The sequence below is a fragment of the Petaurus breviceps genome, unplaced genomic scaffold, assembly GCF_028583685.1.
Source record: "Petaurus breviceps papuanus isolate PSGF00001 unplaced genomic scaffold, PetGlider_PUasm1.0 126, whole genome shotgun sequence".
Lineage (NCBI taxonomy): Eukaryota > Metazoa > Chordata > Mammalia > Diprotodontia > Petauridae > Petaurus > Petaurus breviceps.
In genome coordinates, this window is record NW_027185655.1 from 16,247,927 (window position 1) to 16,270,445 (window position 22,519).

General features: G+C 37.2%; 1 protein-coding gene across 9 annotated transcripts in view; it reads right to left on the bottom strand.

The window, feature by feature from the left end:
• ABCG2 (ATP binding cassette subfamily G member 2 (JR blood group)) overlaps positions 1–22,519 on the bottom strand; it is a 72,929-nt gene that overhangs the window by 29,775 nt on the left and 20,635 nt on the right. For 7 of the 9 annotated variants that reach the window (XM_069093802.1, XM_069093783.1, XM_069093832.1 and 4 more), the window contains 5 exons: positions 16,132–16,363; positions 12,306–12,365; positions 5,369–5,483; positions 2,467–2,619; positions 673–830 (listed from right to left, as the gene is read on the bottom strand). In XM_069093802.1, the coding sequence (XP_068949903.1) occupies positions 673–830; positions 2,467–2,619; positions 5,369–5,483; positions 12,306–12,365; positions 16,132–16,343 (698 nt within the window). In that variant the 5' untranslated portion in view covers positions 16,344–16,363. Of the gene's footprint in view, positions 1–672; positions 831–2,466; positions 2,620–5,368; positions 5,484–12,305; positions 12,366–16,131; positions 16,364–19,100; positions 19,158–22,519 lie in introns of all 9 variants that reach the window. The other 2 variants (XM_069093827.1, XM_069093819.1) reach the window with 1 other exon arrangement.

Genomic DNA, 22,519 nt, shown 5'->3' on the forward strand with positions numbered 1-22,519 from the left:
TCTATCTATCTATCTATCTATCTATCTATCTATCTATCTATCTATCTATCTATCTATCTATCTATCTACCTAGAAAAAAAGAATCAAAGTAATGCCTAAATCATTATCCTAGGAATTTACATTAAATTTCTGTACCATCAAGGAAGACTGAAACTGTGATTATTTCAATCTCAGACATAAAATTCATCTAGCATTTTACTATTTTATGACTAGTCATTCAAAAAAATGTTAATCACATCCCTAGAATAAACTCTATATACAGCCAGCTCTCACTTAATCTAAGTTGACCATTCTGCAGATCTCTTCCCTTCCCTCATGGAGCTCCACATGGCCCCACCCCCTCCATGGCTCTAAAGCAGGGAGTTTAATTTGCATAATGCAAATTTATGTAAAGCAAGAACTGTCCATGGTAGAAAAATTCTGACAGTATCTCTACCTAAACTGATTATTTTACTCAATTAGATTAACATAACAAGTATTTATTAATAAGGGGTTTTAACAACAAAAACAAAATCTTGTCTACAAGGAGCTGATGTTCTAAGTGAAGGAAACATCCCATACACATGTAAATACAAAATCATTTGAGGGAGAGAGTGACCTGTAACTGTGGGAATTAGCAAAGGCTTCTTGGAGCTGTGGTATGTAAGTGGACTGTCGTTCCTCAATCCTTACCTCTTCAGCAGTAAAAGAACAGCATTTGCCGTGCTAGAGTCCAAGCCAGTTGTGGGTTCATCCAAAAACAAGATAGATGGATCAGAAATAAGCTCCATTCCAATACTGGTCCTTTTTCTCTCTCCTCCAGAAACACCACGAGAAAATGGAGTTCCCACCTAAAGCAAGACAGCAGCAAATTCCACAAAGAGGTAAGTTCTATGCTAAATCGTTAATTATCGGCAACAAATTTCAACAGTGAAGACACAGTTTCAATTTGGTAAAATTCCCATCTCAAAGAAAGATAAAGATAGGAGAAAGAAAAAAGGAAAATCCCTATTGTCTACCAGATTCATAAGAAGTGCCTTGAAGAATAGATCAGAAGAGGGGTCTACAACATCTATTCTTACCTTTTAAATCATCTCACGTGGCCACGTCATTTCTATTCTCACAATCACTTCGATCTGACTGCTCTCTCTCTTCACACAGCCTACTTTAGGCCCTCATCATCTCTGGCCTCCTAATTGGTCTCCCTGATTCAATCCTCCCCTCTTACCAATACTACTTCCACATAGCTGCCAAAGGGATTTTCCTAAAACTCACAATTGAACAAGTCACTTTCCTATTCAATAGACTTCGGTGGTTCTCTCCTGACTCTCACTTCAGACATTACTTTTGATCTCATCCTTTCAGAACATGCATTTTTATCTAAGTTTATAATGTGAATAACTATTAGCATAGTAGTAGATATCCATAACTTGTAAATAAATCTTCAGTCATTTTTTAGTTGTGTCCAATTCTTTGTGACCCCATTTGGGGTTTTCTTAGCAAAGACACTGGAGTGATTTGACATTTCCTTTTCCAGCTCATTTTACAGATGAGGAAACTGAGGAAAACAGGGTGAAGTGACTTGCCCAGGTTCACACAGGTAGTGTCTGAAGCCAGATTTGAACTCAGGAAGATAAGTCTTCCTGACTCCAGGCCCAATACTCTATCCACTACACCATAAGAATACACATATTGGTATATGTTCTTGAAATTTTTTTACAGATAGCAATAGGAAATCAAAAAAGTTTGGAGACCACTAACTAACCTAGACTATGAAACTGTAAATTTCTTAAGGAGATGGATTATGCCTCCATGTTTTACTCTATACCGCTGAGCAAGAAATACTTTTTGAGTGACTTACAGAGAATACAAGAATGTACATTAGATGTATATACAAGACATATACACTAAAATGTAGATGAGAGGAATTGAGAGAAAGTGAGACTGACCTGAAACAAAGAGAAACTTGCAGGAAAAAAACTAAAAGCAATAGTCACAAAGTCATTCTTAGGCATAAGTTTAAGATATTTGACGTCAAAGACAAAAGAGTCAGGAAACCACCCATGAAGTGGTATTTCAATAAAAGTGAAGAAAAATCTACTCTGTGCTGACTTTGACTATGGTGATATTATAGATACTACACAAAAATCTCATTTTTACCTATAATTTTAATCTCTTCAGTTAAACCTTCCCTACTACTAACTGTAATCGACCCGTTACATGGAGATTTAGCGATTTAGCAAGAGTGCTATATATTCACATAAATCATCTTCTAAGAAGCACTAAGAGAGTTGAAAGGAAGAAGGCATTGACAAACAGTCAACAACCACCATAACCCACAACTGTAACGATGATATCTTATATTGCCTTAGTCAATATTATGTAATAGATTATGCCATAAAACTTCTAGATCAAAAGAATATAACTCTACAGATCATGCTACATTCAGTATTGATTGGTCTCAGACTATCAGCTTTCATGCATTACCTTGGAGTCAGCTACTTTCTCCAAACCAAGCTCCTTCATAATCCTGTTAATTCGTTCATTCTTTTCACGGTTCCTCATGCTGGTGGGCAGTCGGAGAGCTGCTGAGAACTGTAAATTTTCTCTTACTGTGAGAGTTCCCATCACAACATCATCCTTATAAGAAAAAATGATATTTTAAATCAGAATTGGGGTTTTACTTCTGTAAACTCTGCGACAAACTCAAACTTACCAGAGCCCAAAATGTGTTTAACATTTATATATTTATAATTATATAAACTATATGATTAAATTGGTATAAATAATTAAATAAATTAAATTATATAAATACCCATTGTACCATACTGCTAAACAAGACACGGTACCCTGTACACTGTGGTCAGTGTATCTCATGTAATATAGAATAAACTCTAGTGCCACCATTTTTTATAAAGTCTTTTAACTTACTCCTAAAACAAGTAATTTATCTAAGATAAAATAAACAAAGATGGAATTCCTTATCTGACTGTTCAATGCATTGGTGATTATCATGGGGGCCCAAGGGAGATAAAAATACAACCAAGTCTTCCTGTTTGGAGACCGCTTCCCTTTTCCCTGTATTCTATTTCACCTGGTGATCTTTCTAACCAGCTCCTCTACGTCCAACTGTCATCTCTAAGCAGAAGACGTTTATATCTACATGTCCAGCCATATCCTCTCTCAAACTTTACTCTCATTCCCAGATGCCTATCAGACATCTCAGACTAGACATTCTGTTCACATCTTACACTCACCATGTCTAAAACGAAAATAATTTCTGCCCAAAGTCATCCCCTCTTCCTATTCTGGTCTCTTTGGCCAGCAATATCCTCTCCCAACCTCCAGACTCATAACTCCAACTGCCCATCAGACATCTCTAACTAGATATACCCTATTGACATTTTAAACTCTGGATGAGTTTCAAAACTGAAATCTTTCCTCCAAACTCTCCCTTCTTCTCTATTGTCCCATGCTCCCAATCACTCAGGCTCATAAGCTAGGCATCACCCTCACCTTCTCACTCTTTCTCACCCCACCTATCCGAGCGGTTATCAAGTTCTGCCATTTTAACCTTAATAACGTCTGTCATATACATCTCCTTCTCTTCTGACACTAGAAACACCCTGGTACTGACCTTCCTCACCTCCCCAATGAACTGCGACCTGCTTGTTGGGCTCTCTGTCTCAAGGCTCTCCCCCCACTCCTGTACATCCAAGCATACAAGGTACCAGGATCTTCTCAGTATCAGAAGAAAACAAGAAGTTCTCTATGTTGGGTAGTGACCTTACAGAAGACAGATGGACACGAGTCATCCAGGATGAGCAAACCTGCATAGATTGTAAGCAGCATCCCTGGAGGGGACAGTCATACTGATATTATCACAGATTCATGAGTTGGATAATGAATCTCTCCTGAGTTTCAACACCTTCCACTCCATAAAAAGCTCCTCTTACTACCTAACCTTGTTCTTCCTAATTTCACTCTTCCCATCAGGCTCACTGACATTTGCACTGTGTCTTATGTTTAAAAACAAGGTCTTTCCTCTCCCAGCTCTCATGGTCAATGATAACCATCAGATGATCCCATCCATTCTAATGACATGACACTATTTCTCACATACATCTTTTCTCAAACAAAAATGTGAGGGTCTACTACATACAAGAACAGTTCTAGGTCCTGGGGATAGCAATACAAAGGTAGAAACAATTCCTGTCTCTGCCGCCCCATGTTTACAAGCCCTCGTTACATGACTTACATTTCTACATTTGCCCGTTAAGTTCTTCCCGTCTCTATCTCTCCCCCTTCCAAAATTCCCTTATGCCTTCCATCAGTCTAATCTTCCTTATGAAAAGTCATTTTTCTGCTCAAAATCCTTTGTCTCTCTTATGCCCATTAAATAAAGTTCAAACGCTGCTGAACATTCAAAGTCCTTTGCAATCTGAGACTACTGCATCATTGTATACTAATCTCACACTAATTTCTTTCATGGTCTCCATCCTACTACCAAACTGGACATCTTTCTCTCTCCTGAATACATCATTCTACTTTTGTATTTCCATTTACTCACTCTATTCTTTATGTCTGGAATATCCTGCCTTCCCTTCTTCCTCCTCTCTTTGCCTAATAATAAATACTTATCCACTCTCAAAGTCCAAATTTGCCCACCTACTTCCCCCATCTCATCATGAATGACCTTTACTTACCTCCCCACCCACTGCCACTACCCATTCCCTGCCAAAAATCCAACTCACAAAGCATTTGGTTTGCATCCTTCTAATTTGCAGTAAGCTGTAGCTTAGATTAGTTGGCCTTCAAGGCCCCTCCCAACTGGGATTCTGCAATAAACTTGCCATACATAATTTTATAATGTCACATCCATACACAAGATTATAAATTCCATGAAGGCAGGTCTCTTGGCATGACCTTGCAGAGTTCTCTAAATGCAAAAGTTGCATATATAAATAGTATTCCAAATTTAACTAAGTCAACATATCACAAGGTGATGGGGAATATTCATGCCCAAGGAAAAAGTGGGTGCGCAGTTTCACATACAATTCTCTTTTTCTGTACATTTTTGTTTATAGAAATGGTTATATTTTGTTAACGTTTGACAAATTGATAATTAAAAAAAAGAAAATAAAATTAAAAGAAAAAGTGGAAGCAGGAGTAGGAAAAAATGAGAACATGGGGAAAAATTAGTCCTGAAAGTAGTCAAGTGTAGTTTATCTCCTGCTGTTGATCAGTCCTGTGCTATATTTCTCCTCACAATCAGTCAATGCAATGGAAGATTCAGGGAATGCCGAGCGAGGTAATGCAGACGTGGGTCCAGCTTGACCAAGGACAAGAAATACCAAAACCCCAAAGTATCATCCTTACTGTTACTTACCTGTACAACATAGCCTGAGTTACATTTGAAGTTAGCTGGCTGAGGAGCCCCATCTATTAAGACATGGCCAGATAATCCACTTGGGTCTTTCCTAGCAGCTAAGACATCTAACAATCTGCAAGGAGAAATATATTGTGCTCAATCCTTAATAAAAGAAAACTTTTTTTTATTTTACAAGACATAAGCATAAATCTAACATTCTGGATGAATTAAGAAAAATCAGCTGATCAATAATCACAAAGCTAAACACTACTGGGAACTAACAAAAAATATGGAAATGTCTATTTTATTTAAATCCTCAACTTCTTTTCTATTTTAATTAATACTAAGGCTGCATCATGGCACTATGAGAAACAATTTCTTCCTGCTTCCCTGATCATCCTTGTGTGGAGAAGGTAACTAAGAGAAGGAGGAGCCCCTGTTAAGTGATTACCGGCCATCAACAGTATACTTCAGAAGCACAGAACTGCAATAATTAATAAGGAAAAGATAGAAGCAAAGGGGAATATTTCCCAAAGTTTCATTTCTGGAGAAATCTAGGGCCACGTATACAGGTTAGAGAAACAGACAGTAGAATACTGCAAGGGCATGCTTTTAAGTGTTTAACAACTGGCTCTTTTTGGGGAGAGAGGGAGTAATCATGCCATATTTAAAGTTTAATTTGCATTAACATGTTCTTCTTTGGGAGGTACAGCCAAGGTAGCAGAATAAAGGCAGGAATCCAGGTGAACTCTCCCAACATTCCCTTACAAACAACTTTAAAATTATACCTCAAATTTTGGAGTGGCAGAAAGAACAAAAAGTCAGAATGAGACATTTTTCCAAGCTAAGACAACTTAGGAGGTCAGCAAGAGAGGTCGGCAACACTGGGGTGGGCTTTGGAGGCAGCCATGACAGCAGCAACAGCAGCTTTAGGTATTCCCAGCCCCAAAATGTAAAAGGGTAATAAGACAACCGGTCAGAGAAAGAGATGACACGGAACCTTTGCACTGGGTGTAGCTAGCAATGACTGGCAACTCTATTGCTCAAAAGTAGAGATGGGTCATAGTTCCAGGGCCAAAAGGAGCACTTATGACCTTGCCAGGTGAAGACCAGAGCACCGACCAGGAGAGCAGTGACCAAACCTCTCTCCAGGTCACATCACCTTAGAAGCACCAAATACTTGCAGACCCCCAGAACTAACTCTGAAAATAGTAGTATGAAAAAGCCTGAAGCTTGGGACAGTGTCTCTCCCCCTAATTCACCTCCTAAACAAATGGAGTCTACCTCTAATGTAAAGTTCAAAGTCAAGAAAAAGGAAGAAACAAAAAAATAACTTGAAGCTACAATGGTGGAAGGAAAGAACAAAACAAACTCAAAAGAAGACAACAATTGAAAACAGCTATAAGCAAAGTTTCAAAGGAAGAAAAAATGCTAACTGGACAAAAGCCTAACAGAAATTCCTGGAAGAGTTAAAGAATGAGATAAGAAGTATAGAGAGATATTGGGGAAAGAAATGGGAATGATGTAAGAATATTATTAAAAGAAAAATAACAACTTGATAAAAGGTAGCGCCCCCCCCCCCCCAAATGCTGAAGAAAATGACTTAGAAATAGAATCGGCCAAATGATAAAAGAAACAAAATATCACCATGGAAAAGAACTCCTTAAGAAGCAGAATTAGTCGAATGGGGGAAAAAAGGCATAAAGGTTCACTGAAGAAAATAATTCCTTAAAGATTGGAATTGAGCAACTGGAAGCTAATGACTCCATGAGAAATCAGAAACAATAAAACAAAGCTGAAAGGATGAAAAATTAAATAAAATGTGAACTATCTCATCAGAAAAACAAATTGACCTGGAAAATGGATTGAGGATGGGGACAGTTAAGTGGCACAATGGATAAAACACTGGCCCTGGAGTCAGGAGGACCTGAGTTCAAATCTGGACTCAGACACTTGACAATTACTAGCTGTGTGACCATGGGCAAGTCACTTAACCCCAACTACCTCCTAAAAAAAAAAAGGAAAGGAAACAGATTGAGGAGAGATCATCTAAGAATTATTGTATTACCTGAAAGCTATGACCAAAAAAGAGCCTAAACATATTTCAAGAAATTATAAAAGAAAATTTCTCTGATACTCTAGAACCAGAAGGTAAATTAGAAATTGAAAGAATCTACCAATCAGCATCTGAAAGAGATCCCAAAATGAAAGGTTCTAGGACTATTAGAACCGAATTTCAAGGAGAAAATAGTGCAAGAAGTCAAAAGGAAAGTATTTGAATATCATGGAGTCACAGTCAGGATCACACAAAATCTAACAGCTTCCACATGAAAAAAACAAAGAGTTTGTAGTATGACATTCCAGAAGGCAAAAGAACTAGGAATAAAACCAAAAATAACCTACCCAACAAAACTGTGTATAATTGTAAAGCAGGAAAAAAATGGATATTTAATGAAAAAGAGGACCTCCAAGTATTCCAGATAAAAGGACCAGAGCTGAATAAAAAATATGACATTCAAACACAAGCTCAAAGGAAGCATTAAAAATTAAACATGAAAGAGAAATTATAAGAGACTCAATAAAGTTAAACTGTTTACATTCCCATGTGAGAAAATGATACATATAATTCCTAAGAACTTTGTAATTATTAGGGCAATTAGAAGAGTCTAGACTAAGGGCAAGGGTGTGAGTAGATTATGTTGGTGTGAGTGGATTATGTTGGGATGATCTCAAAAAAAAATGAAGGGGTGAGAAAGAGGAATGTACTGGGAGAACAGGAAAGGATGAGGTAAAGGAGGGAAAATTATCTCACATAAAAGAGGGACACAAGGAAAAACTTTTACAATGGAGAGGAAATTGGGGAATGGAAGTGGTGGGCAATAGTTGAAAGTCACTTTCACTGGAACTGGTTCAAATAGGGGAGAATAGGTATGTATACACACACACACACACACACACACACACATACACACACAATCAGCTGAATGCAGAAATGTATCTCATCCAACAGAGAAATAGGAAGGGAAGGGGATATAAACTTGAGGAATGGCGAAAGGGAGATTAAGGGAGGCAATGGTAAGAAGCAAAACAGACTTTTGAGCAAGGACAGAATAAAAGAGAGAAGGAGAAACAGAAGAAAATAGGATAGAGGGAAATACACAGTTAGTAGTCATAACTGAATGTGAAAGGGATGAATTCACCCATAAAATGGAAGCAGATAGAAGAATGGATTAGAAATCAGAATCCAACAATACTCTTTACAAGGAACACACTTGAAACAGAAAGACACACGCACAAAGTTAAAACAGGGGGTTGGAGCAAAATTGAATATGCTTTAGCTGAAGTAAAAAAAAGGCAGGTGTAGCAATCGTGACCAAAGTCAAAGCAAAGCAAAAACAGACAATTAAAAGAGATGATCAAGGAAAATACAGTTTGATAAAAGGTACCACCAATGAAGTAATATCAAAAATTTTATAGCAAGTTTCTCTAATAAAATCCTCTTAAATATTTAGGGAACTGAGTCTAATTTACAAAAATAAGAGTTATATCGAATTAAAATGCTTTGTACAAACAAAAACAATGCAACCAGTATTAGAAGGAAAGCAGAAATCCGGGAAACAAATTTTACAGTCAATGTTTCTAATAAACGCTTCATTTCTAAATATACAGAGAACTGAGTCTAATTTATAAGAATACGAGTCATCCTTCAACTGATAAATGATCAAAGGATATGAACAGGCAGTTTTCAGAAGAAACCAAAGTTATATGAAAAAAATGCTCTAAATCACTACTGATTAGAGACATTCAAACTAAAATAACTTAAGTACCATCTCATACCCATCAGAAATGACACATGCTAGAGGGCATGAGGTAAAACAGGCACACTAATAAATTGCTGGTAGAGTTGTAAATTAGTCCAATTATTCTGGAGAACAATTTGGAACTATGCCCAAAGGGCTATAAAACTGTGCATACTCTTTGACCCAGCAATATACTAGGTACAAAGAGATTAAAGAGAAAGTAAAAAGACCTATATGCACAAAAATATTTGTAGCAACTCTTTTTGTGGTGGTAAAGAATTAGAAATGAGGGGATTCTCATCTGTGCTATAAGAAATTATAAAGGCGGAGCGTTTTGAAAAAACAAGCCAAGACCTAGATGAACAAATGCAAAAAGAAGTGAAAAGAACTGGGAGATCATCATGCAAAATAACAGTAATACTGTAACAATGATCAACACTAAAAGACTTGGCTACTCTAATCAATACAATGATCCAAGATCATTCCAAAGGACTCATGATGAAAAAATGCTAGCCACCTCGAAAGAGAAAACTGATGAACTCTAAGGGCAAATTAAAGTATAATTTCTCACTTTATTTTTCTTTTTGTAATATGGCTAACATGGAAATATGTTTTGCATGAGTTCATATGTATAAATTATATTATTTGTCTTCTGAGTGTGTGTGGGAGGGGTAGGATGGAAGGAAAGAATCTGGAAGTCAATTTGAAAAGAAAGGAATTTTTAAAATATTTTTTTCTAAAAGGGGGGAAATGTCTCCATTATTTTCTTAAATATAGAGTGACAATCAACAAAGCAATAAATAAAGCCCCGATTTTTAGCATCTTCTCATTTCCACGATATAACGATCTGGCATAGCCCCACATGTACGAAAGATTCATAGGAAGCCCCCTTTTCTAGTATTTGTCAGGTAAATAACTACACAGAAGAAAACTCCCATTGGTGAGAGAGATAAGTTAAAAGGTCAAAAGCATCACAAAATATCTGCAGATGACAATATCAGATTTTCTTAACCTGGAATCCATAGGAGGTCTATAAATTTGGATGGGAAAACAATTTTACACAATTATTTTCATGAACCTCTAACTAAAATTAAGCATTTCCCTCAATTAGGAATGTAGGCAACAAATATTTTGGAAAGGGACCCATGGGCTTCATTGGACTGACAGAAGGGTTTATGATATTAAACATGTTAAGAATCCCTGCTCTCTATCGTAAGTAAAAATCATGAAGCAGAATTCAGATCTCATTATTCATCAGAGAAGCTGTAAAGTAACACTAACTCACATTTATTTAAAATTGACAAAGGACTTTCCTTTCAACCACCCATGAGAAAGGTAATACAAGTATTAACATCTCAATTTTATAGCTGAGGAAACAGAAAAACTCAAGAACATGTTCAAGGTTACATGGACAATGAGGACCAGAGTCAATCAAAACCAGTTCCTCAGACTCCATCTCCAAGCACTCTCTGCACCCTATTAGCCTCAAACAAGACTACATGGGCAAGTCTTGATTAACAGCTTGTCTCATTATAAATTAGCAATTTTATGCCAGTGAGTATTCCTAATTATGGGATACATGAAATGCATCCGTTTCTCAGGATCTTCCCTTATTTTACATTCAGCAAAAAATTTTCAAAAATGCTATTTGCATGGGGCGGCCAGGTAGCACAGCGAGTAAGAGCACCGGCTCCAGTGTTGAGAAGACCTGGAGATCGAATCCCGGGCTCAGACACTTAGCACCCACCCAGAAACACCTGGCCGTGTAACCTTGAGCAAGTTACTTAACCCCAATTGCTTAGGGGCGGCCAGGTGGCTCAGCGAGTAAGAGCACCGGCTCCAGTGTCGGGATGACGTGGATCAAATCCAGGCTCAGATACTCAGCACCACACCCAGAAATAATAACTGGCCGTGCAACCTTGAGCAAGTTACTTAACCCCTATTGCTTAAAAAAAAAATGCTATTTGCAGAACACCAAGATTGGTACTGGGGCAAATACACAATGAAGAAACTGCCCCTTCCATTACTCCTCTCCACAACCAACTACTATTCTAATTCTTCCCCGCAAAGCCTATATAGGTCAAACCCTGGGGCTGATCAGCATTCTTGTTTCCCTCACATCCCTCCAGCATTTATTTATTTTCCTTTTGTATCATGTTAACCAGCATGATAGGTGTGACAAGTAGGTACCTCAGAGTGTTTTTCTTTTATGTAATATTTCATTTTTTCCCAATTACATGTTAAAAACAATTTTGACATTTTTTTTTTCAAATTCTGAGTTCCAAATTTTCTGCCCCCCTCTGAGAAGGCAAGCAATCTGAAACAGGTTATGCATGTGTATATACAAAATACATTTCTGCTTTAGTCTTGCTGTGTATTTCATGTTTTATTTTGTATTGCTGTTTTATTTAAACATAGACCTCCCACCAAAAAAAAAAGAAAGGAAGTAAAGATTCACATTAAGGCTGTACCAGTTCTTTCTCTGGAGATGCACAGCGCCCTTCATCCTATGTCCTTCAGAATTGTCTTGGATCATTGTATTGCTGAGAACAGCTAAGTTATTCACAGTAGATTATTGTACAATGTTACTGTTACAGTGTACAATGTTCTACTGGCTCTGCTCATTTCACTTTGCATCAGTTCATGTAAGACTCATATCCATTATCAAAAAAAAAAAGTTAGGAAGTTTATTGGATGGGAAATCAGTATACCTCCAAATCCAGGTTTTCTACTTACTGGTATCTCTAAGCTCTGATACTGGTGACTAATCCATAAACCAGACTAGACCTCTCACTATGGGGCTGTCTACATTCTACCATTCACAATCCCTGCACTGACAAACACCCTATAGCCTAGAATTGTTTTAAAATGGGCTTAACTGATGCTTAGATATTATTCAGCTTCTCTTCATTCTTTCATTTCTAAGCTTCTCAAATGAGAAGTTAACAACAGCTGCTATTACTTAAAATACAATAGTTTTCCCTACTCCAACTAGATTGTGGACTATTGATATTTCCAAGAATATTTAACACAGTAATAAGCACAGCAGGTATTAAATTACTACGTAAGGATTTGGTGAAGACAATTTGAATATGTTTTTATATTTAAAAAGATTACTCATAGAAAAATGCATTCTCTGCTAGTTCAGTACTCACGAAGACTTGCCACCACCTGTGGGTCCCAAAATGGCATTGAGGCCTGGCTTCATGATCCCACTGTAAAAAAGAACATAACACTGGTTTGCTGTTTCAGTATAAAAAAATGATTTCATTAACTGTTTAAAAATTGCATTTAAAACATTAATGAAAAATTATTTTTAAAAAACCCTGAAAAATTATCTTACATTTTTTTTGGTACTAAGAAAAAAAGGCTTTTCCATGGAGTTTGCATTTAGGAAAAAAGTCAAATACCATGTAATAGATGGCTCCTCTTCGCTTTCTGCTGGGGCTCTGTCTTGACCATACAGAAGGAATGGAACCTCTTCCAGATATAGAGGGTTAAGGAAGTTCAACAATAACCAAAAAACGGAAACTTTTCAATTGAATGAGTATGTGAGCACCTTCTACACTACCAGTATAATTTCAAGTGTCATTATTTAAATTCTACATAGATTATTTTCGTTTATTGAGAAATATTTTTATTTTTTCATTTTTAAAAAAGAAACTTTTTTTGTTCATCTTTTTTTCTCAGTGAACCCAATTTTTAAAAATAGAGATTACAAACATATATCTGAAAGAACAAGTTTCCCTGGGGGCTTCTTTTGAGGTAGAGGAGCATATGCTGATAGAAAGAAAAGATTGAAAAGATATTTACAGCTAAGCCCATGTCCCTTTGCTGTCCATTATTGCATGGATGGAAAACAGAAGACTTGGATGCATGATGCTTCTAGCAAGGGGCCACTGGACAAGGCCAAGGGAAACAGTAGAGGACACAGAGTTAGAGGGGCCTTTGAACATCCTCTAGTGCCAACTATCTGTATTACCATTAAGAAGTCAGAGTTTTTACTCACAGAAGTCAGAGATAATAAAGAGTAGGGCCAGGTTTCAATCACAACTCCAAATCCAATATTCTTTTCACAAAATTTATATGCATGTAAATATTATATATACATACATACATACACATATTCTTTTACATTTCACTTTTTTCCAATTACATGTAAAAACAATTTTAACATTCTTTTTCCCCCAAAATTTTGAGTTCTAAATTCTCTCTCCCTCTTTGAGAAGGCAAATAATCTGAAATAGGTACCCAAGTCATATTTCCAGGGACATAAGCAGCCACAGGGGAGCAGAGGGCCTGGTCACAGTTCCAGGGTGGAAAAGAGTGCCTGTGGCAGTTCTTTTTGTGGTGACAAAGAACTGGACATTGAGGGGATGTCCATCAACTGGGGAATGGCTAAACATGCTGTGGTATATGAATGTAATGGAATACTATTGTTCTATAAGAAATGATGAGCAGGTGGACTTCAGAAAAATCTAGAAAGATTGACATGAACTGATGGTGAGTGAATTAAGCAGAACCAGGATAACAATGTACACAGTAACAATGTGTGATGACCAACTTTGATAGACTTAACTCTTCTCAGAAATACAATGATCCAAGACAATTCCAAAAGACTCGTGATGGAAAATGCTATCCATATCCAGAGAAAGAGCTGACAGATTCTGAATGCAGATCTAAGCATACTATTTTCATTTTCTTTAGCTTTTTGTGTTTTTTCTTTTATTCTGCTTTTTTCACAATATGACTAATGTGGAAATATGTTTTACATGATTGCACATATATAATCTATATCAAATTGCTTACTGTTTTTGGAAGTGGGGAAAGGAGGGAGGGAGAAAAATTTGGAACTTAAAATGTGGCAAAAATGAATGCTAAAAATTATCTTGACATGTAATTAAAGAAAAAAATAAAATACTATTTTTTAAAAGTTTTTTTTTTAAAGAAGGAAAAATGACTTGGAGGGAAGCAGATCAAGACAACAAAAATCTGCCTAAGATTCACAGAAGGAGTGAATATCAAAGGAAGAAAAGTCCCTGATCGATGACAGGAAAAGGAGAAACCACAATGTGTCAATGAATATCAAATTAAGGAAAACCAGAAATGAGGACCATGGCTAGGGACACAACACTTTCTGAAGATACCCAGATTCCCATAAGCATCAGAAGAAAGCAATAATGAAAAAGAAGAAGTCAATGATGAGGGAATTTTTGTGAATGATTTCAGAAAGAATGAGAAGCAGGGAGACACCAGTCTGCCTCTCCTAGAACACTGGAGGGATGAGCTAGTCAGTTCTACTCCCAAGACAATTATTAAATTTTCAGCATGAGCCATTAAAACTCAGAAATTGGCAATCATTACAAACCAGGGCTTGATTTTGTATAGGGCTCACCAGTCATAGTTGGCTGATTTAGACTCAAAAAGTGCTAATACTGCAAATTTACCCCATCTAAGACTTTAGAAGGTTTTAATAATGTAAATCAAATGTAAAAGTGTGTGTGTACATATGTATTTTTTCCCATAAAGTCTGGTTATTGAGTATTTACCAGGACATCTCTCTCTCCCTTCATCTCACTCTATAAACACTTCTTGAGATCAACAAGAAGGCAGAAGGCAGCTCAGGAAATGAAATCATTATTAAAATTTGTAGTATTCTACCTTCATAATTTTGGCTGAGTTTCATAACACTTCCACTGAGATGGAAAGGGGTTGTCAAATCTGATCGAATCAACAACTGCCAAACTTTTCTCATCTGTCCTCTTAATTCTACGTCTCTATTCAGGCCCTCATCCCCTCTCACCTGGACTACTGAATATTATTAGTCATTTCTACCAACCCTCCGGCTCTTTCTGGAGTTCTATGCAAAAATGTTGACCTCAAGTTTAAAAGAAAATGATGTCTTCCCCTGAACATAATTACATGATGCCAATGACAAAGCAGGTATGAGCAAGCCTAGCGTCTGTCCTCAGTCACTGGCGGGGAATGAACCAGATTCTATAATTTTTCCAGTCCTATTATGATATCAGGACTATGCAAACCGAACCCACTCTCCATTGGTCATTTGACCACTTGTGTGTATGTATAAAACACATATTAAAAATTTGCTCAGTGAGGAAAACACCACGGACGCTTGGCTCCTTCGTCCAGTTTCATTAATTTCTCATCTCACCTCAGATTGGTCCTACGAAGTGGCCCCTCCCTTCTGCCCCCGTGGTTCTCTGGCTCCTTCCAGGCTCATCTCAAATCCCACCTTCAGAAGGAGACTTTTCCTAGTCTCCCCAGCTGCTAATGCCTTCCCCTCAGAAACTACAACTCATTATTTACATCTTGTTTTACTCATTAGAATATAAACCCTTCGAGGGCAGACTGTTTTTACCTTTTTTTTTGTATCCCTAGTACTTAGCACAGTACCACTGTATTCCTTACATAATAAGCACTCAATAAATGTTATTAATCATTTATAAAGGTGGTTAAAAATGTAAACCAGTCAGCAGTTATTAAGTTCCTCCTATATACCAGGCACTGTGCTAAATGCTCAAGACAGAAGGAAGAGGTAAAAAATAGCTCCTGCCCCCAAGGAGTTTACAGTCTAATGGGACAGATAACATGCAAACAACTACGTATCAATAAGATATACATGTGTGCGTGTGTGTATGGAGAGAGATATATACATACATGTGTGTATGTATTGGTATGTGTATGCATGCACATATGAATGAAAAAGACTGGAAATAACCTCAGAAGGAAGGCACTAGAATTAAGGAGGACCATGAAATGGTTCTTGCTTAAGGTAAGAATTTATCTGAGACTCAAAGGAAATCAGAGAAGCCAGAAGATGGAGATCAGGAAGGACAGAATTATAGACATGGGGATCAATTATAGAAACTGCCCAAATTCAGAAGATGGCATGTTGCGGTCAAGGAACAGCAAGGAAGGCCCAAGCGACTTGTGACCCCCAAACAAGATTCATGGTCTTACTTGACATTCTTGAGTATTTCTTTCTTAACAATCTTCCGACAACCTATGAAGCCAGTCTTCACTTTCACTTGATAGCAGATGTTATGGAAACTCAACACCGATGCTCCTGATTGACTCTTTTTTCCTTTGAACACCCCTGAGGTACTCTCATCTGGGCCATTGGCGTTTGTTTGTGACATTGGGATTACGACTTGAACATCAGTTGCTGACATTTTGCAGTCTTTGTCTCTCTCTATAATGAAAAGAAAGAAGAAAAATTATGACATCAATAAGATCATGACCTCATCAAAAGCCAATTCAAAGTACCAAAAATACGATAAAATAAAATTTCACTGCAGTGAAGGAGACCTATTTTCAATGAACCAGCTTACTGTACCTTTTCAAAACATAAGTGACCATGTGAAGGACTGTCATTAAGGCAATTAAAAGCAAATAATTATAATAAGTTCTAGGATCTTATCTAATAGGAGATAACAGATATTTATAATAATAATAACTGGCCTTGCATCAGACCATAAGAAGTGGCTACAATCAATCAATTCTGTTTTCCTGAAGAAATGGGAAGTTCTGGGGAATCGACAGGTCTACAGCCTTTTGTTTTCACTGACAAATATACTTTTATTCTGTCTTCTTGTTATATACAGGAGGAAAAAAATAGATGAGCTGATACTAACAATCTAATCTACAACACTTTGAGAGACAGGGTGGTTTAGCCAGAAATAAAACAATCACTTTGGAGTCAGAGGCCCTAGGTTCAATTCACAGCTTTGCCAATTACTAACCAGATGACCCTGAACAACTCATTGAACTTCTCTAAATTGTATATTCACGTGTAAAACAAGAGGTCTGGACCTCTAAGGTCCCATCCAGCTTCTCAATCTATCACCTTCCGACCTTCATACCTCAATCCCTTACTGAGGGTTATGGTTGCATCTCAATGCAATAAAAGCAGAGAAGAACTCGACCATCATCAAGAGGCCTTCCTGAGGTCTGAGTTTCCACAAATCACTTACCCTCTTAGACTAGTCACTTCTTTTTCTGCAAAATGGAGAAAACAATCCCAACCTCAAAGAATTATTTAGAGTGAAAATTTTATGAAATTTTGAATTTTGAAATTTCAAATTTTGAAAAATTCAAAAAAAATTGAAAAAATTAGAAATATTTTAGTGAAAACTCTTGAGTGCTATACAAGTATATGTCGCCTGAAAGACTGGAGATGAATGCTGCCCTTTGGAGGATGCATCTAAAATGGCATAGGTTCCCCAGGCAATGTGGAATTTGAAAAACACTATCCCGTCTGTTGATGTCATATAGTTAAGAATCAGGGAATACAAAAACAAAAATGAAAAAATCCCCACACTGACATTCCATTCAGAGATGTCAAGTACATACTTGTGTAGGTCAATATTTACAAGAAATTAAGGAATTTTCCAAGTAATTCTAAAGGGTGGAAATCAAAAGGGAACATTGTAAGCATAGGAGGTAAATGTCTTAAAGACTGACTAGTGTGCATGAGAAACAGCAATGGATGGGAAGGTGGGTTGGAACCAAGCCAAAAAGGGCCTTAAACACCAAAAAAAGTACCTGATCCTAGAGGCAACAGGGAGTTCTTATTTCTTGGCATGGTCAAAACCACGGTCAGACTGTCAGACATATGGAATGGAGGGCAGAGTACAGAGACTTGAGTCAAGCAGAACTATCTGTATGTTATTTCAATAATCCCACTGTAAGAGCCACTTGGGCGGTGGCTGTGTTAAGTGGAGAGAAAGGAACAAAAGGGAGAGGTGTCCTGGGGGTAGAAATGGCAAGAATGACACACACACACACACACAAAACAACTAAACAAGTTCTATGCCTTATGAAATCCTGAAAAATTGGGGGCATAGATGTTATTTTCATAATTACTTCCAACCAAAACATAAGTACTCAGTGGATGGGAGAGTTGCTGGGAAAAGAAAACAAAAAAAACCATGGTAAATGAAGATTTGCAATTTTAAGATTTAAATTTTCTAATTTAAAAGAAGGACCACAGAAGTACGGAATATGAAAAATTCATGAAAACATGGGGATGCATGTGAGAAATGGTGCAGAACAATTAAAGTGGAACCAAGCAGATGCACACAATGATGCCGACACCATATATGTAGATAACGATGTGAAAGGCAAAGCTCGGGTAAGATATAAAGGACCATAATATGGGCACCACATCATCAAGGGAAGGAGCAAACAGAACCCAGGGACGGAGCAGGGTCGCAGCCCCAACATCCTGAAGGGGAATTGCCAGGGCAGGAGGCCAGATCAAAGGGACGTGGGAACTGCTGCACCAGAAAAGCTCTCTGGCCAGCTGATAGACAGTCCAACAGCATCTCTTGTTCCGACCAAAACCCAGGTCAGGAACTTGCAGAGCTCTGAACAGAGGGTCCTGGATCAGACACTCTGGGAGCCATGAGTACGTGGGTCTCCCCAGCCTGACCTTGAGATCCTGGGTTAACACAACCTTAACACCCTGAAGGAAGCAGTAATAGGATCAGCCCAGACTTTCTCCTCAAGTGTAGCCTTAATATCAAGTTCAAAATCAGTTAATAAGCACTTAAAAATGCCTACTATGAGCTCTGCACTGTGCTAAGTGCTACCGATACAAAAAGAAGTAAAAGACAGTTCCTGCCTGCAAGGAAAGCAGCCTGGAATAATGGACAAATGACCACTACAAAAAAGAAGCCTAGTAGCATGCATATTCAAAACATAAATGAAGAAAAGAATGACTCCAAACCATCTACAAATACAGCCTCAGTGAAAAAGAGAGCTGGGGTACTAACTCAACTTAGAATTACTGGAAGAAAGGAAGCAAGATTATTTTTTAAGAGTTTAAAATGAGAACTCTTTGGGGGAGAAAAATTGGAAAAGAAATGAGAGCTCTGCAAGAAAGAATTAGAAAGGGAATTAATAGATTGATACAAAAGGTACAAAACCTTGCCCAGCAACACGTTCCCTGAAAATCAGAATGGGCCAAATTGGAGCCGATGACTCTGTGAAACAAGAAATATGAAAACAAAGTTAAAAAGTTGAAAAAATGGAAAAAGAAAACCCATAAGTTATCTCATAACAAAACTAACAACCAACCTAGAAAACAGACAGAGGAGGAAAAATTTAAGAATCGTTAAAGAGTATCTAAAAACCATGACCAAAAAAAGAGCCTAGACATCCTATTTCAAGATATCTTTAAAAAAAAAAAAAGGTCTAGATCTTTTAGAATTAGAAGGAAAAGTAGAAATAGAAAGTCTCTGCTACTGATCTACTTCAAAGAAACACCAAAGTGAAAACTCCCAGGAACATCATAATCAAAATCCGAACCTTTGAAGTGAAAAAAAAATAATGAAAGAAAACACCAGAAAGAATTCAACTACCAAGAACCACAATCATTATCACACAAGATTTATCAGCCACTCCTACAAAGACACAGAGAACTCGGAATAAAATATTCTAGAAGGCAAAGGATATGGGCTTACAACTAAAAATAACAACCAAAAAAACTGAGAAGGGAAAAACAGACCCTTCCTGAAAGAGAGGACTTGATGAAAACACCAAAGTTGTGTAGAAATGCTTAAGTTCAAATATAAGAGCAAAAGGAAATATAAAATGGTAAACATGAATGAAAATAAATTAATAAATCATAAAATTAATAAAAATTAAAATAAATCATAAATCATAAAAGAAGAGTTATATTCTAATAAAGGGAAATGATGATATATGTGCCCCTCTGCACCCAATCATAGAGGGAACCTACTTAGATAAATCCCTGGGTATGGCTGTTACCTCTTAAGAGAAGGAAAGAGGCAAAGGGGAATGTAGGTAAGGAAAAGGCAGAAGAATGTTGGGGAAAATTCTCTCACACAATTAGGATTTATAAGCAGACATCTATAATATGTGTGTAGGGTGGGTCAGGGAGGGAGGGCTGGGCTCCGGGAGAAGGTTAATGGAAATGGCTAACATTACTAACTCTCATTCCAACGCATGTTGAAATCTGGGCAATAGAAATGTTTTATCAATCAGATCTTTCCAGAGTGGGACAGGTCAAACTCCTTTGAATGATAACAGATCTCTACCAAGAGCTGCCTCAATCAACATAATGTCAATTGCATATGAGTATCCTCTGACCTCCCCACCCAGTTGGACCTCCATCATAACAGTGAATTTTTGGTGAGCCTGCCTCTCCCTGTTTTATGTCTTGTCTGATGATTGTTATCAGAGGATCACTGAACTTTCTCATTAATGTTAAAGCAGCACTTTTATCCTGAAAAGTCTAATAAATATATTTATCATTTCAAAAATATCTCCAAGGTAGCATATGACTGACAGTCACTTGACATTATAAGGATGGATGAGCAGATTTATAATACTTACTTTGTTAAAGAAAATGTATAATTATATGTAATATGTAAAAATATATACCATAATATATTATTATATAATTATATGCAATCTTTAAGTTTGACAATTCTTTTAAGTACTATGCTACAAGAAAACTGGCAAATTTCTTTGTGATGCAAAATATTTACATGGTCACTATTTCATTATAAGAAATTGTAAAGATTCTACAATTTAAAGTCTTGTTTTAGTAAAATTAACATTGGTGACATGTTATAGTAAGTTATACACTTCTGTCTTATTGGCTTGCCTTTGAATGATTCAATGAATGAATTTCACAGTGGTGCTATCTTTGTAACCTTACCCAGGAAACCTTTTTAAATTTTTTTTAATTTTTTATCAAAGCAGACACTCCATTAGTGGTTATGTTGAGATTTAGGGGTCCTGGGACCCCAAAATAGTAACATGCAAGTCCCTGCCTGAATGAATTCAACCCAAGCCTTCTTTCAGCCAAAGAAAAACCAAGTTTATTAAAAATCCACCATGCTGGCCAAACTCTTAAGGAATCTTAGGATTGGTTAGATCTTTAAGGAATCTGAACATTTGTGATGCTTGTATTGGCAAAAAGGCTGGACTGAATCAGAGTACTTTCATGGAAACAAGATGGATCTTATATACAGAGAGGCTGTGGGAGAGATCTAGGGTTGGCCAAGTAGTCTGAGGTGAGTGGTCTAAGGAGGATCTTGATGGGAGTGCCCAGCAGACTTGCGTGACTAGAGGTCCAATGGAAGAAACCAAGAGAATGGGATTTTTATAAGCTCAAGGGTGGGAAGAATCAGGAGACAATCCAGAGGTAACAGACAATAAAGGCAATAAAGGTCTGGGCTAGGTTAAGGGCAAGGAGGAGAATTGGGTTTAGGGACAATAAAAGGCCAGTAAAGAGGATGAAAAAATGCCAGATGAAGTGAGAAGATTCCAGGAGAGTTTAAGGGAATTTCCAGAACTTGCACCATGTCATTTATACTGACGATTTTATCCTTAAAACACACTTATATTTTTAAAAATTTATTTGCTGTTTAGACTGTATTTTCTTCAGTACATCTACTCACTCCTGAGTTTTCCTCCTATCTTAATATTCTTTTTCAGTCTCCTTTACAGAAACAGCCATGTCCAGTCCCTAAGTGGAAGTATCCCCCAAAGCACCTCTTCTGTCAGTATAAACTCTTTAAAAAAAATCACTTTTAATTTATGGTATAAAACAAGAGACACTGAATGATGTACCCAAGGTCACACAAGTAGTAAGATTTGAACTCATGTACTCCATTTTTCCACTAGACCATTACTATGGGTCTGATGATCATTGCTATAGAGATGATTTCCAAATACAGATCTAATCTTTCTCTAGAACTCCAGCCCCTCACATACCTACTGTCTCTACCTTCATGTCCTATTTTGGATATACGAACAGAATTTAATTTTATCTTTCATTTTAAAATCCCTGACCCTTCAAGCTTCTCAATTTCTGCTGAGGATACTACTTTCCTGGACCCAAGTGTGCAATCTCATACTTGACTCTTCTCTTTCCTTTAGTCCTTCACCCAATTAGTCCTTTGTTAAACCTTGTCCTTTGCCTCCACAAGTCACCTCTTATATTAGTCCCCTCTCACAGAGCCACTTCCCTAATTCAGGTCTTCATTATCTCTTACCAAGCTGAAAGTATTAATATTTAACATAAAATGTTCTAAAGGCACTGTTAACAGCTTGGAAACAGGAACACCTACTTATTTAGATGAGTCATCATCAATCCCTATAAGCCATTGAAAAAAAAAACTGACATACAGTTAAGAAGGAGAAGGTTGAGGTCAACTGAGGTCAAGCTATCTATATAAAGTTTAAATTGGCTATCTGGCTACCCCCTAGTGGACTTTGGTTTTTCTTGGACTCAAACACTAAGCAGATTAGGGAAGGAGCTTACCTAGAAGCAGATATGACCACAGCAGCAAGAAGCATGAAATCATCTGCC